The sequence below is a fragment of the Schistocerca nitens genome, chromosome 2, assembly GCF_023898315.1.
Source record: "Schistocerca nitens isolate TAMUIC-IGC-003100 chromosome 2, iqSchNite1.1, whole genome shotgun sequence".
NCBI classification, from domain to species: domain Eukaryota; kingdom Metazoa; phylum Arthropoda; class Insecta; order Orthoptera; family Acrididae; genus Schistocerca; species Schistocerca nitens.
The window spans coordinates 1,819,784-1,837,474 of record NC_064615.1 but is presented as its reverse complement, the minus strand read 5'-3'; the positions used below and the strand labels follow the sequence as shown (position 1 = coordinate 1,837,474).

Here is a 17,691-nt window from a genome sequence, read left to right as displayed (position 1 = left end):
TTCCCTATGCACAATTACCAAATTAATACTTTGAATGTCTGTTAATTCATTACACGATAGTGCTGGTAAGCTACGCTCGTCGTCACTATCATTTCTCAATTTACTTTGGAGCCTAATGTTACGTTTTCCACACGCCATAATTATCACGTATTTCACACGGTAACAAGAAAAGCACAATTTGAAGAGCAAAAATAAGAAAACACATTAACAAAGCACTGAAAATAATATCTAGTTAATCGCAAGCCCAGCTGCGAAATGTTATTGTTGTGGTCTTCAGTCCTGAGACTGGTTTGATGCAGCTCTCCATGCTACTCTGTCCTGTGCAAGCTTCTTCATCTCCCAGTACCTACTGCAACCTACATCCTTCTGAATCTGTTTAGTATATTCATCTCTTGGTCTCCCTCTACGATTTTTACCCTCCACGCTGCCCTCCAATGCTAAATTTGTGATCCCTTGATGCCTCAAAACATGTCCTACCAACCGATCCCTTCTTCTAGTCAAGTTGTGCCACAAACTTCTCTTCTCCCCAATCCTATTCAATACCTCCTCATTAGTTACGTGATCTACCCACCTAATCTTCAACATTCTTCTGTAGCACCACATTTCGAAACCTTCTATTCTCTTCTTGTCCAAACTATTTATAGTCCATGTTTCACTTCCATACATGGCTACACTCCATACAAATACTTTCAGAAACGACTTCCTGACACTTAAATCTATACTCGATGTTAACAAATTTCTCTTCTTCTGAAACGCTTTACTTGCCATTGCCAGTCTACATTTTATATCCTCTCTACTTCGACGATCATCAGTTACTTTGCTCCCCAAATAGCAAAACTCCTTTACTACTGGAAGTGTCTCATTTCCTAATCTAATTCCCTCAGCATCACCCGACGTAATTCGAGTACATTCCATTATACTCGTTTTGCTTTTGTTGATGTTCATCTTATATCCTCCTTTCAAGACACTGTCCATTCCGTTCACTGGTCTTCCAAGTCCTTTGCTGTGTCTGACAGAATTACAGCTGCGAAATACTTGGTGCAAATCTACATGCATGCCAAAACTGTTTTACTGTATAACAATGAAAGACTACAACTGCAAAGGAGATTCTCTCTACAATTACGCGCTAGCAATAAACAAAAGCTGCATTAATTACACAAACTACAAGAAAAAATCATAAGATTCCAGTGAGGTATCCTCAGCTAAGGGTCGACATATGAAACCTCCCCTTAGAAAAATGTATTAATGATTGTGCTGATAAGCCCCTTACGTCATTTGATTTTCAAAAAGCAACGCAATCTGACTTTCAGTAATCCCTACAAAAGAGTAGCCCTGACTAACAATAACCTATACCCTTCATGAATCACTTACCTCACAAAAATCTTCGTTACTCGAACTACTGCAATACAGCGAGCGCCAATGCTGCCAGCTAAATAAAAGATTCTAACTACTGAAGGCACTAACTAGTGATAGGCATACTTTGCAAGTGAAAGATTTTGATAGGAAACAAACAATGTATTTACCTTAATAGTGTTCAAAAGTCATTATATATGATGGACACACGTGCAGATCATCCGCTTTCAAAACTCCGCCGTCTCTCTCCCCACATCCACCACTGCTGGCGGCTCACCTGCAACTGCGCAACGCTACGCGCTGTTCACATCCAACTGCCCAACACTACAATAGCGAATATTAGAATAATGCCAACCAGCCACAGACTGCACACAGCACAGCCAGTGAGTTTCATACAGGGTGCTATGTGGCGTTACCAATGTAAAAACCTGAACAGCCTACTTACACACGATTTGGAGGTGGCTGTTCATGATTAGTGGGCCACTCAGCCTCAGGAGATCAGATGCCTAACCAACTCGATTGTGGACTGTATTCCGGCATGTACTGCACGCAGCAGGAGATCCAACGCGTTATCAAGTCGCACTGTATTTGTATACTTGTACTCGCTGTATTTGTTTACATGTCTTGATTTTGAGATCAAGTGAATCTCTAATCTGTCTCATTACGTCTAATAAATTTCATTTGTATCTGATGTTCCCCTCTTGGGTGAGCTATTTTCAATGTTCCTGACTATACATAAAAAAAAGAGAAGGAGACAGTTCACTGGCGAGTAGTATGGGTGCATTTTACCTGCAGCTGCAGCTCGATCACTGAAGTAGTGTGCATTATTCCCTCTACTTGTGAGTGAGAAAGATTTATGTAACTGTATGTGTCCCTCTACTTGCGTGTAGGGCAAGCACAGGCACAGGCGACTAGACTCAAGGGGCACAGGTGTAAACGTAACTTAATGGTTGTTTTAATCGGTACGGTAACTGACTTCACTTGTAAGACGTAATGCTCACTACGATAAATTATTTTCAGTACGAGGGCACAGCGTCGCGCAGAGCATTCGCTGCGTACGACTACATCAAGTCGCTGGTGCAGCCGGACGTGTTCACGCGCTACGGCGTGGACTGCTACCTGACGGCGCTCGGCCTCTGCGTGCGGCCCGAGTACAGGGGCCAGGGCGTGGGCGAGCAGCTGCTGAGGGCGCGCTGGGACCTGTGCAGGGCCCTGGGCATTCCTCTCACCGTCACCTGGTTCACCGCCACGGCTTCGCAGGTAAACACCGTCCCCTGTTCTCAGTCGGATACCGACGCCAGCCGAGAGGGGAAAGCTGCCGTCTCCCAGTACGTAATATCCCGCGTGAAATTCTTGTGGAGCGACTCAGTTGTCACACTAAAACTCGTTTTACTACTTCTAATTTTCATACATTATCTGATCAAAAGTGTCCGGACACCAATTGACCATCAAGTGTCACGAGATGTAAACCCACCACAATAAAAGTGTAAGAAATGTATTCGCACTTTCGAACATGGACAACTATTAGCCGTATAATGGAATGATGATAACGAAAATTTGTGCCAGATCGGGACTCGAACTCGGATTTCAAGCTTATGGCGAGCGGCTGTCTTGCAATTACGGTATCCGAACACGATTCACGGCTGGACCCAAACTTCCATATGTCGTCAGACACGCTTGTTGGGTGTGGCCGTGAGTCGTGCTCAGATAGCCTAATGGCAAGGCGACGGTGGGAAACCCGGGTTCTAGACCTGGTCCGGCACTACTTTCCATTATCATTATTTCATTATACAGCTGATGGTTGTCCATACTAGCAAATGCTGATACGTTTCATGTGTTACATAACAGCCGTAGTTGTCGCAGTGCCTGTTCCTTCAGACAGGCATGCATTTCTCAAGGAACATTGCACTGTAATTCTGAACGACACAGACATGGCAATATCGTGCTGTGAAAGACGGGAGAGTAGCAGCAGTTGCACACTGACCCGGCCGGGAGGGCTTGGTGGCTTCTAACGTAGACTAGTCACTGGATGTCACCCGAGTAACGAAGCCCTCAGGGACGTTTCCGCCCTTCTTAAACTATCCAAGTCCACGGTTGGTGATGTGACTGTGAAGTGAAGAAGCCAAGGAACCAGCACAGCTAAAGCGAGACCATGCGTGCTCCTTATAATGACAGAGGGGGACCATTGGGAATTGCTAGCACAATGATTGTGCGTAGGGAGTAAAAAGAATCGAGTACAGTGTCGACCAGCTCCTCATAAGCCACAGACATCTGTAGTGAATGGTAAGGACGCTTCAGGTGCTGTAATACCCCGTGGCAGGACGAGGGAAGGGTTCGGCTTAAGAGAATACCTGGAGTACGTACATGCCACCGTGTGGAGTGCGACCAGTAAAGAACACAAGGGGGTGGTGTGGCTGGTCTTCGTAGTTAGACACCGGTCCCCTTACAGTGATGAAGAAGACGCAAAATACGAAATGTACGAACACACTTTACAGCACTGCTTACTCCGTGGTGTACATGAACAGTTCGGAGACTGATTGTATCACGTCCAGACTTCGGCCTCCAGGTTTCGGCTTTTGAGAAACCAGGGGCTACCATTCCTCCACAGACAGTCAAGACACTCAGAAGACTTCTGGTCGTCTTGAAAGCAAATGGTGGACACGTCCCACGTTAATGTACTCTAGTAGTCGTCCGGGTACATTTGATCAGGTAGTGTCTAAGAGAACATCTTTCACTGCATAACCAGCTTATTTTCTTTCTGGAGATACCTCAGAAAACACTGACGGGGATGTTCTTCAGCTATCCAAACCAGACACACTGAAAAATTCTAAAGTTTAATGAAGCTGGTCTGGCACGTACCACTGCTTCCCCGCCTCCTATTCTTTCTCGCATGCTAGTCCATCATGAGGGCCCATCAAACACGCAAGCTATCGCATAGCCTTTTTGTTTTAATGACGTAATTCTCTCGCCCACTTGTTCTGAGGAAATAAACTATGTTACACAGCCAGTTATCGACTGAAAGTTACTGTCATCAGATCATACTAACATCCGACATATTTGATTGAATACTTCGAGTCTAATAGTAGTCGTATTTTGACTTCAATTAGTCATAGGACTGATCTTGTAATAATTTAAAAACGCAGACAAGTGAACACCATGTTGTGAACTATATCAAGAACTAACATTCAATCTGTCATGGTGATCAATTGCACGCTGAAACCGGCTGCGTAATACGGACTGTTTCGTGTCAACAGTTGGGTGATACAATCAGAACATTAATGAGTAGCAACTCTTACCTCTGCCTATTAAAACTGCCATGAATGATGAAACCACTACAAAAAAACTTAATAACAAATTTAAAAATAGCGTTCTACATGTTAGAGCGCGGAAAGTCAGAATTTTGGACGTGATAGGGAAGCTAGAAAAATCTGGAAATGGAAAGGCAACAAACATATCAGTGTAGATATAGTGCGGGTCCCTGAAGAGAAACGGGAAGAAGATAACGAGTTCTCCTAGGGCGAATGTATGGTAATATCAACATCAGCATAAACCGAATGTATGGTAATATCAACATCAGCATAAACGGATTGTAGGGTAATATCAACAGCAGCAGAAAATCGTATAAAGCGAGTAGTATTCGTAAGTTAGGGTAGAAACTGAGATACTGCGAACAGTTCGGGGAAATGGTTATTCTCTTCAGAACCGACAGCAAACAAATGTTGACAACAGTACTTCATGTATACATGCCGTCATCACAAGCTGAAGATGTAGAGATAGAGACAGTATATGAGAATATTGAAAGGGTAATACAGTTTGCAAAATGAGACGATAGCCTAATAATTACGAAAGATTGGAATTCGGTTGAAGCGAACGGAAAAGATGACAGAGCTTAAAAAAAATATTCGCTTAGTACTATAAATGAGAGAGAAGAAAGGCTAACTGAGTTCTGTAACGAATTTTAGTTTGTAAAACCACAAGAGGAGGAGTTATGCTTGGAAAAGCCCTGGAGACACAAGGATATTCCATGGTAGATTGCATAATGATCAGACAGAGGGTGTAGATGCTACGGTAGTGAATGCCATAGTAAACAGTTAAGCTAAACAGGAATGTACATACCTAAAAATTGCAATCGCTGAAGTTGGACAGATAAATGTAGTGACAAGGAACATAACTGCGAAGAAAATTTGAGAAACAGAGGAAATACTTCAATTGATTGAATAACTAAGTACAACAATATTCAGCGAAAGACAGGAATTCAGCAATATAAGTCACTTAGGAATGAAATAATTGGAAGTGCAAGGAAGCTGAAGCGAATGGTTGCAGAACAAATGTCAACAAAGCGAAAAGAAATTGTCATCGGAAGCACTGCTTCAGCACAAAGAATAATCGAAACAGCTTTCTGAGAAATTAAATTCAAAGACGTCAACATTAAGAGTGCAGTGGGAATTCCACTGTTAAGCACAGATGACAGAACGGACAGGTGGAAAAAGGACGTAAATGGCCTCTACGAGGGGGAAGGACATGTCTGATGACGTGACAGAAGATGAAATGGTAGTGAATATGGAAGACGCAGAGGATACGGTATTAGAGTCAGAGTTTAACCGAGCTTTTGATGTAAAAGGGACAGGTAACATTCCTTCGGAATTCCTGAAATCATTGGGAGGATTAGCAAACACACGACTATTCTAGTTGGTATGTATAGTCTATGGGGTTCATGACATACTATCAGAATTTCTGAAAATATCACCCACACAATCCCTAAGACAGCAAAGACAGATACGTATGAGAACTATAACACAATCGACATCACAGGTCACGAATCTGAGTTGCTGACAAGAAAGATATACATAAGAATGGAATGAAAGTTGAGCATTTGTTAGAAAACTGTTAAGTTTGCATTGGGAAAGATAGTCGCGCCAGAGAGGCAGTGCTTTCGAAGCGCGTGATACTAGAACCAAGACTTAAGAAAAATAAAAGACATGTTCGTAAGATTTGTCTATTTAGAAAGAGCGTTCGACAAAGTAAAATACTGAAAGCCATTCGATATTTTGAGGAAGATAGTAGTGAACTATAGGGATAGGATAGTATACTTTGTGTACATGAGCCAAGTCGGTGCAATAAGAATTTTGGGAAGAGAACGTAGTGTTCAGATTAAAAATGGTGTAAATAATGCTGCATTTCGCCCTTTTAGTACAGTAGCGGGATTAAAATACGAGGTAAAATAATATTAATAATATTATTCGGTGCTGGGATTGCTATCATCAGTCAAACTGAAGAAGTATTACAGGACCTGTTGAATGGAAATATCAGTCAGATGAGTTCAGAACTTGGATAGAAAGTAAACCGAGGATCAACTAAAGTAATGATGAATAGAAACGAGATCTGCGATTAACTTAACAGCAAAATCGGTGACTAGGAAGTTGACGAAGTTAAGGAAGTCTTCTTCCCTGGAAGCAAAGTGACATATGTCCGACAAAGCAAGGAGGATATATAAAGTAAACTAGCACAGGCAAAGAGGTTTTTCGTGACCAAAAGAAATTTAGTAGTATCAAAAATAGGGCTTAATTTTAAAAAGAAATATTCAAGAAAGTTCGTTTGAAGCATAGCTCTGTATGGTAGCTAATCATGGATTGTGGGAAAACAAGAAGAGAAGATGACCAAAGCATTGGAGATGTGGTGCTGTGGAAGGAAGTTGAAGAGTGAGTGACTGATAAGGAATGAAGAGATTCCCCGCAGGATCGGAGAAGAAAGGAACGTATGGGAAACTCCGATAAGAAGAAGGAAACATTTCGTAGGAACTGAATTAAGAGACCACAGACTTACATCTATGGCACTAGAGGGTAGAAACTACAGCGAAAGATAGAGCTTGTAATATGTCCAACAAATAACTGAAGATGTATGGCGCAAGTGCTACCCTGAGATGAAGACATAAAGAGGTTGCCTCAAATGAATTCGTCGCAGACCGCATCGAATCAATCAGAAGACTATTGTCTCAAAAAAAAAAAAAAGTTTTGGGCTATCTTCACATACAGAAGGATCTAAAGTTCAATGTAGACTTTGGATAATGGTGCAGTGTGGAATTTTCCACATCAACAAATCTTTGCCAGAGATGGAAGAAGCGGTAAGAACCGAAATAATCCCAGGACCAAGAGCAGTTTGGACTGCATACCTCTGGATTGATGGTCTGTCACTTGGACATTGAGCCACGTCATAGTTTTCGTTTCATGGTCAGAAGCTTCACTTTATACTCAAAGCCTTGCGAGACAAGCGCTGTCAACCTTTAAGAATTTCTAAGGTCATCGGAATACGTCAGGCTAGGTGATTTGCAGTACGTTCGCTGTGTCCGGGAAATAGTAGGAAATTATCAATGGGACAAGATCGGCCACAGCAAAACATTTAAAACACAGGGAGTGTGAATAACAACGCCTTCAGTGAGAAAAATTCCATGTTTTATTAAATCACACAATGTATTTTGGACCCACAGGTGCAAATAGTTTAATACACTATTTGATTCTCGTGTTGAATGAGGTGATGTGGAACGTATGTTTCTGTTGTGAGAAGTTTAAATTTTAAATTTCGGATTTCGCGAATGAAACAAAGAAAATCAATCAACAAAAAGGGAAAAATTTATCAACTGTTCACAACTGCAGCAGTCTTCAATAACATTAATTAATCGTATGGAATTGGACTTTCATTTGCTCACACAATAAGATCTATGAGCAGTTGTTTGTTTCTTCTGAATTGGCGAGTAATTGCTGGCAATGTTAACACATAATTACGAGGGCGGTTCAGAAAGTAACCTCCGATTGGTCACAGTGCGGGTTGTGGGGGGAGTAGCGACGCCATCTGTGCGTTCACGCACTCAACAGGTCAGTCGGCATCAAGCCGTGGTCGAGTGAACGTCGTACCTGCGCTAGTTTAGTTTTTGTGGCAGTTTGAAATGTGTGCTGCAATAGAAAACCCCGCCAAATGTGAAGTGCGTGCTGTCATGAGGTTTTTTACAGCCAAAGGATATTCTGCAGCAGCTATTCATCGTGAGCTTTGTGCCGTGTACGGACCAAGAGTTATGAGTGAAGGAGTTGTCCATGAATGGGTACGTTTATTTAAAAGTGGACGAGAAAACGTTCATGATGAAGAGAGGAGTGGTAGACCATCATTGGTGACTGACGAACTCATTCAGACAGTTGATGCAAAAGTTCGTGAAAATCGACGTTTCTCAATGTCGGAGTTGTCTACTGGTTTTCCACAGATTTCTAAGACTCTCTTGTACGAGATAGTGACAGCAAGATTGGGTTACCGTAAGTTCTGTGCACGATGGGTGCCCAAAATTCTTACCGACCACCACAAAACTCAAAGAATGGCCTCTGCATTAGACTTTCTGTCACGTTATGAGGACGAAGGAGAACCATTGTTAAACAGAATCGTGACCGGTGACGAAACCTGGATTAAGTACGTGAACCCTGAGACAAAAGAACAATCAAAGATGTGGGCACATTCAAATTCGCCTACCAAACCAAGAAAAGCCTCGCAAGATTTTTCTGCCAGAAAACTGATGGCAACGGTGTTTTGGGATGCCAAAGGGGTGTTGTTGGTTGAATTCATGGAACGTGGTACGACCATTAATCAAGACGTGTACTGTGAAACAATAAAAAAGTTACGACGGGCTATGCAGAACAAACGCCGTGGTATGCTGACTTCCGGTATCGTTTTTTTGCACGATAACGCCCGTCCTCACTCTGCTCGCAGAACAACGGCCCTTCTTGAGTCCTTCAAGTGGGACGTTATCAACCATCCACCTTACAGCCCAGACCTGGCGCCAAGTGATTATCAACTCTTCATGCATTTGAAGAAATGGCTCGGGTCACAGCGGTTTGATGACGACGAAGAGCTCAAAGATGTGGTCACAGGCTGGCTCCAGGCACAAGCGGGTGATTTTTATGCAGAAGGAATTTCAAAGCTTGTGAAGAGATACGATAAGTGCCTCAATCGCTATGGAGACTATGTAGAAAAATAGTGCAAAGATGTAGCTGTAAGATGTATATATTAAAATATTTTTATTTAACTTGGTGTATTTTTTTAAATCAACCGGAGGTTACTTTCTGAACGGCCCTTGTAGTTATTTTCTGTCACTTTCTATCATCAAATGTAAAATCAAAACCTTCAGAATTATATAATATGAATAGAGAGGAGAGTATGGTCCTCAGTGTATCCACGACTCATCAGATTGTGATACTGATATATAAAAAAAAGTTGTTGTCGTTGTGGTCTTCAGTCCTGAGACTGGTTTGATGCAGCTCTCTATGCTACTCTATCCTGTGCAAGCTTCTTCATCTCCCAGTACCTACTGCAACCTACATCCTTCTGAATCTGCTTAGTGTATTCATCTCTTGGTCTCCCCCTACGATTTTTACCCTCCACGCTGCCCTCCAATACTAAATTGGTGATACCTTGATGCCTCAGAACATGTCCTACCAACCGATCCCTTCTTCTGGTCAATTTGTGCCACAAACTCCTCTTCTCCCCAATCCTATTCAGTACCTCCTCATTAGTTATGTGATCTACCCATCTAATCTTCAGCATTCTTCTGTAGCACCACATTTCGAAAGCTTCTATTCTCTTCTTGTCCAAACTATTTACCGTCCATGTTTCACTTCCATACATGGCTACACTCCATACAAATACTTTCAGAAATGACTTCCTGACACTTAAATCTATACTCGATGTTAACAAATTTCTCTTCTTCAGAAACGATTTCCTTGCCATTGCCAGTCTACATATTATATCCTCTCTACTTCGACCATCATCAGTTACTTTGCTCCCCAAATAGCAAAACTCCTTTACTACTTTAAGTGTGTCATTTCCTAATCCAATTCCCTCAACAACACCCGACTTCATTCGATTACATTCCATTATCCTCGTTTTGCTTTTGTTGATGTTCATCTCATATCCTATTTTCAAGACACTGTCCATTCCGTTCAACTGCTCTTCCAAATCCTTTGCTGTCTCTGACAGAATTACAATGTCATCGGCGAACCTCAAAGTTTTTACTTCTTCTCCATAGACCTTAATACCTACTCCGAATTTTTCTTTTGTTTCCTTTACTGCTTGCTCAATGTACAGATTGAATAACATCAGGGAGAGGCTACAACCCTGTCTCACTCCCTTCCCAACCACTGCCTCCCCTGCATGCCCCCTGACTCTTATAATTGCCATCTGGTTTCTGCACAAATTGAAAATAGCCTTTCGCTCCCTGTATTTTACCCCTGCCACTTTAAGAATTTGAAAGAGAGTATTCCAGTCAACATTGTCAAAATCTTTCTCTAAGTCTACAAATGCTAGGAACGTAGGTTTTCCTTTCCTTAATATTCCTTCTAAGATAAGTCGTAAGGTCAGTACTGCCTTGGGTGTTCCAACATTTCTACAGAATCCAAACTGATCTTCCCCGAGGTCGGCTTCTATCAGTTCTTCCATTCGTCTGTAAAGAATTCGTGTTAGTATTTTGCAGCTGTGGCTTATTAAACTGATTGTTCGGTAATTCTCACATCTGTCAACACCTGCTTTCTTTGGGATTGGAATTATTATATTCTTCTTGAAGTCTGAGGGTATTTCGCCTGTTTCATACATCTTGCTCACCAGATGGTAGAGTTTTGTCAGGAATGGCTCTCCCAAGGCCGTCAGTAGTTCCAATGGAATGTTGTCTTGATGTTCATACAAGTGGTTCTCTTTTCTCCAAAGGTCTCTTCAATTTTCCTGTAGGCAGTATCTATCTTACCCCTAGTGAGATAAGCCTCTACATCCTTACATTTGTCCTCTAGCCATCCCTGCTTAGCCATTTTGCACTTCATGTCGATCTCATTTTTGAGACGTTTGTATTCCTTTTTGCCTGCTTCATTTACTGCATTTTTATATTTTCTCCTTTCATCAATTAAATTCAATATTTCTGCTGTTACCCAAGGATTTCTACTAGCCCTCGTCTTTTTACCTACTTGATCGTCTGCTGCCTTCACTACTTCATACCTCAAAGCTACCCATTCTTCTTCTACTGTATTTCTTTCCCCCATTCCTGTCAATTGTTCCCTTATGCTCTCCCTGAAACTCTGTACAACCTTTGGTTCTTTCAGTTTATCCAGGTCCCATCCCCTTAAATTCCCACCTTTTTGCAGTTTCTTTAGTTTTAATCTACACGTCATAACCAATAGATTGTGGTCAGAGTCCACATGTGCCCCTGGAAATGTCTTACAATTTAAAACCTGGTTCCTAAATCTCTGTCTTACCATTATATAATCTATCTGATACCTTTTAGTATCTCCAGGGTTCTTCCATGTATACAACCTTCTATCATGTTTCTTAAACCAAGTGTTAGCTATGATTAAGTTGTGCTCTGTGCAAAATTCTACAAGGCGGCTTCCTCTTTCATTTCTTAGCCCCAATCCATATTCACCTACTACGTTTCCTTCTCTCCCTTTTCCTACACTCGAATTCCAGTCACCCATGACTATTAAATTTTCGTCTCCCTTCACTATCTGAATAATTTCTTTTATTTCATCATACATTTCTTCAATTTCTTCGTCATCTGCAGAGCTAGTTGGCATATAAACTTGTACTACTGTAGTAGGTGTGGGCTTCGTATCTATCTTGGCCACAATAATGCGTTCACTAAGCTGTTTGTAGTAGCTTACCCGCGTTCCTATTTTCCTATTCATTATTAAACCTACTCCTGCATTACCCCTATTTGACTTTGTGTTTATAACCCTGTGGTCACCTGACCAGAAGTCTTGTTCCTCCTGCCACCGAACTTCACTAATTCCCACTATATCTAACTTTAACCTATCCATTTCCCTTTTCAAATTTTCTAACCTACCTGCCCGATTAAGGGATCTGACATTCCACGCTCCGATCCGTAGAACGCCAGTTTTCTTTCTCCTGATAACGACATCCTCTTGAGTAGTCCCCGCCCGGAGATCCGAATGGGGGCCTATTTTACCTCCGGACGCCATCATCATTTAATCATACAGTAAAGCTGCATGCCCTCGGGAAAAATTACGGCCGTAGTTTCCCCTTGCTTTCAGCCGTTCGCAGTACCAGCACAGCAAGGCCGTTTTGGTTATTGTTACAAGGCCAGATCAGTCAATCATCCAGACTGTTGCCCTTGCAACTACTGAAAAGGCTGCTGCCCCTCTTCAGGAACCACACGTTTGTCTGGCCTCTCAACAGATACCCCTCCGTTGTGGTTGTACCTACGGTACGGCTATCTGTATCGCTGAGGCACGCAAGCCTCCCCACCAACGGCAAGGTCCACAGTTCATGGGGGGAAGAAAAAAGTATAAATTACAATAAACACAATGGATTAACAATTTTTTAAAGGAATATTAAATTACTGTTTGCATAATAGACTTTATGCTTTATACACACAGAGATTTCTATTTATTGAGGGCAGCTGATATGGCTAAGCTCAGATACTAAAGACAGAAGGCTCTTCTCCATCTTTGGCAAGAGTATCTCATCCTCATGGCCAATAAGATTCAAATATCATCGACGTGCTTCTGTTACACAAGATAAGGAAGGGAAAAGGGAATAGCTATGGAAGTGATTTTTGGGTTTCATGACCTTCAAAGATCAGGGATGAAATAAAGTCCTACTTTCTGTCTTCTTACCTTATAGTTACTTTGGCTTAAACCTGTTCAATAGGACTCTTCAGAATGGAGATTCTTTATCTTATATGCCTTTCTTTAAGCTCTCCACCATCCTCGACATACATTATTGTCGAAAACTCATTTCTTGCTTATGGCATGCACCACTAACTGCGATTTCGGGTGGCTGGGATCTGGATACCATTGCAATTGGGTCTTTGTTCACAGGTACTGGCTGAACGAATTGGTTTCGAAATGCTGGCTGAAGTACCATATGCTGAATACGACGATCCGGACATTAAAAGAAGCAGTACGCCCACCACAAAGCTGATGGCAGCACGAATAACGTAGTCGCATCTAACAGATTTTCTTTCTTTTTTCTGTATAATCTTGCCTATGTGTCACAGTTGCACACATATTTTCTATACCAAAGACACAACCACTGAAATAAAGTTTCAAGATCGTTCAGTAAGTATCTGTATGTACACTTGGAATAAAAAGTATTATAATTTGATGATGTGTTACACCACAAAATTTCACTTGAAGACGGGTACACACTTCTGGAACACTTAAGGTTTAGCACAAACCATATGCAGCACAATGATGGAGGGAAGTTTTGGTGTTACGAATCCAGTTGCGTCATTTGACAGGAGAAGAAACAATTATTTATTGAAATGAGCAACAGTTACTCTCTTCTCCTTACAGTGTTCCTGCAAGCCTTTCTTACACCAGTCTCCAATTACTATGGAACACTTTTGACAAGATGCTGGATGTAGTGAAAATAGCTGTTGTATTTCTCGCCTAAAAGTTATAGTAGCTTATAAAGATAAATTACGCCTTTCGTCCTGCAAAAATGGTTGGTTGTACTGATTTTAACGCCTACGAAAAGCGAAATATACGTAAATAATCAAAAAGCCTTCCTTGCACTGAGTCTTTCTCAAGTACATATAACAAGCTTCTTATCATTAGCTTATAGTATAAGGTTTTTCAACACACTGCAATAAAACAGTCTAGCTACTTTGATTATGACACACTTTGTTTACGTTTGTGATGTGGAGTGAGGGTTCAGCACGTTTGTGACTTGGAAATCGGGATCAGCGCTATACCCATGACGTCGCAAATCATGGACCCTTACTTATTACGTCATAATAAATCACAAACTGCGCCCTTTTTGATAGCTGTCACAAAAAATGAAAGCTGGTGCTTGTAGGAAATAAAATGTACTTTACTGTCCTTTACAATGAAACAACCAATCACACTGCAGTTTTTATTGCTGGATATTAACATGAAACAAAGATGGTGCTACTGGAAATTAAATTAGCATTCATTAATATGAAATAGCCGTCACAGTGCACTATTTTGTATTTAAAACGAAACAACCAGTAAGTATATATAGTCCCAATGTTTAAAAGCATCTTCATATTTACCACAGTACTACAGTATTTCCAAAAAATTACACAAACTTCTTTGCCTGAATTGTGTAAATTACTATCACACAAATAAACATACACACACTGAATTTTTTTGCAGTGTTCAAATGTTTCTGAAGGATCAGTGTTAAAAAAATACTTAAGCTGTCTGAACTGCATAAACCTGCGCCATTTCATAAATTAATCTCTCTCTCTCTCTCTCTCTCTCTCTCTCTCTCACACACACACACACACACACACACACACACACACACATATATATATATATATATATATATATATATATATATATATATATATATATATATATATATATATATATAGTGTGTGTGTGTGTGTCAAATATTGTAACATCATGAAAATGCATTGCTTTTGTTACCTTTTATGCCTTACTCTCTCGGTGAGGATCTTTATGTGTGTAGTATAATTTCACACAGGTTAGCACAAAAGTTTCAGAATGATGTTTCTATCACTATTATAACCTGTCAGAGCAATGGTCAACCTCCTACTAAACTAAGGGAACTTTCTGATTAAATAAATACAACAAAATTGTTGTACTATGGTCTACGTTTTTTTTATTTTTGACACAATAAATAAGTTAAAGGTCACATTCTTTTTTTACATTTTACATAAGAAATCAGTCACATATAATATTTAATGTTTTTACTCCACAAATACAAAAAATTGCATTTAGCTTTCTCTTGCAGTACAGACCAGTTAGAAATCGTATTTTACATTTTCATACATACAGAACAAAATTAGCCATCTTCATTTTTCAAGCCACAACGAACCCAAGCTAAGGTATTCACTTTGTCTGGGCGCACAAAATGCATACAAATGTAGTCTTTGCTGTTTAACAGCAGAAACTACATGGTGGTGGGAGTGAGTTTTGTGCTATTCAGTTGTTTTAACTTCATAATCCAAACCAAATTGCTAGTAACCACCGATGGTTAGCTCCTTAACAGGAGATTGTCTCACAGTCATTGCTCTGTGCGTTATACACGCTGACTCAGTATTGAGTGCTTGCATTTTAGATTGTAGATTGATAGGTTCACCATTCAACTTGTTTTACTTAAGTCAGCCTCCTATTTATTTACAAGTGGAATGTAGTGTCACCGCCAGACACCACACTTGCTAGGTGGTAGCCTTTAAATCGGCCGCGGTCCGTTAGTATACGTCGGACCCGCGTGTCGCCACTGTCAGTGATTGCAGACCGAGCGCCGCTACACGGCAGGTCTAGAGAGACGTTCTAGCACTCGCCCCAGTTGTACAGCCGACTTTGCTAGACATGATATGCTGACAAATACGCTCTCATTTGCCGAGACGATAGTTAGCATAGCCTTCAGCTACGTCATTTGCTACGACGTAGCAAGGCGCCATTACCAGTTTATATTGAGATTGTAATTATGTATCAACAAGAGCGATGTTCTCCAATTATGGATTAAAGTTAAGTATTCAAGCAACTCCGTACTTTATTTAGTAGACTCAACTCCTTTAACTGTTCCAGACCTCACGCCAGTCTGCGTGAGCTTAAACGCGTGCATTTCGGCCTCCTCTAGCAACACGGTGTTGGCTCTTCTGCCAACACATCATGGAGTGCTATAATTATCAGAGGAACAGTATATAAAAATCGAATAATATAAGAAATGATTAAGGCTACAACTCTTCATTTATGCAGCAATTTAATGCTTGCTGCAATTGGCTATTAGTAGCTAAATTCATGTGCACAAACTGCATAGTATTGCATTCTGCATTCAATGCAGCTACAGTGACGAATATTCTGAGTTTCATTTGTAATGACCTGCAGACATTATGGAATGGTTTACCAAACAGATGTAACTGACTGCAGAGTTCATTAAAATGGAATTGCTGCAAAATATGTAAGTGATTATTACTCCTGAAGAGGAAAAATCGTTCTAAATGTCAGAAATTTGCCACATCTGCAAGGAGCATTCAGGTAGGCTAAAGTGGAACACGAGGTCACTACCATGCTACAAGCAGATTTCACAGAGCAAAATGTGATAGATGTAATTAAAATTATATACCTAATTTTACATTGCCAATTGTGTTTCACAGTCTAATGAAATATGCTGTTCATTTTATAATTATGAATCTAGGCAAACTAGTGTGATTATAGCAAGTGTGGAGGAATATAGATCATCCACTAAATCTATCGCACTGGGATATTAGAGTGATACAAAATTTAAGTCTATGGATTCCTTTGGGGTATGTGATCTAGAAAATTGTGCCTCAATGAGTAGTTTAATTTGATTGATAAAAATGTGTGTTTCCTTATGGCCATGTACCACATGATTCTGAAATAAGGTACATGTTAGAAGTAGATTTCAAATATCCACAATGTCCATGTTGTTCGCCTACTGCACCTTGTCCAGAGTTTGGAAACTCAAGTCGATCTTCAGTCTTCTGCAGTCCTTAAGGTAGACAACAATGACAGCTGCTCTGAATTTTGTCACAATTACATATTTTTAGGAGACAGCTGCTGATGCATGTATTTTGTACTCCCAGGTAACTGCTTCATATTCTGCATCGCTGAATCAGAAACAAGTATCCCTCAGTTACAGCAAGTAATCAGTATAGAGTTTCATAAAACATGATTTGTAATACAATGCTGTGAACAGTGCCAGTGCTTTTCTGAAGAGACTGTTTCCAAACATTAAAACACCAAGAAAAAGAGTGACTGATGTGGCACAGATTGAACACCAACAAGCTCTGTTGCTATTACAGAGCATATGCACATGTATACATAACTGTACCAATAATTTTATAAGAGGAAGTATTCATTCCAACTCTTTCTCTTTGGGCATAGCCCTCACTATTAAATATCATATTTTCAGTATTCATTCTTCCCATTAAACTTTCACTTTCTTTACTTTTAGTCAGTACATGTCCATGTAGTCTCTCAACTAATGTTGATAGTGATACAGAGCACACTCATGAATATATATACATTTCTTTTTTCCATTACTTAACAATAATAATAATGATTATTATTATTAATATTTTTATATTACTATGCTGAGACATAACTGTAATAAATCAAAATACGTTACAACTTCAAAAATGGTAATATCATGACCCATTATATAAACAGATAGAGTGGTTCTACAGAAATCAGTAAAATAAAAACAAAAATAAAATCTGTTCATGGGTGAAGTGAGAATATTGATAGTATAGGTCATACATTTTTTTTTTTAGAGTTGTGAGGATCTGAAGGAAGCATTTAACAACTCCTATAATGGCTCAGTATCAACAGTTTG

At 40.3% G+C, this 17,691-nt stretch overlaps 1 protein-coding gene across 1 annotated transcript in view; it reads left to right on the top strand.

Moving 5' to 3' along the window:
• Window positions 1–13,497, top strand: part of LOC126237540 (uncharacterized) — a 55,889-nt gene extending 42,392 nt beyond the window's left edge. The window contains exons 2-3 of the mRNA XM_049947725.1: window positions 2,374–2,613; window positions 13,212–13,497. Coding sequence (XP_049803682.1) covers window positions 2,374–2,613; window positions 13,212–13,334 — 363 coding nt within the window. The 3' untranslated portion in view covers window positions 13,335–13,497. The remainder of the gene's footprint in view (window positions 1–2,373; window positions 2,614–13,211) is intronic.
• The last annotated feature ends 4,194 nt before the right edge of the window (window positions 13,498–17,691 follow it).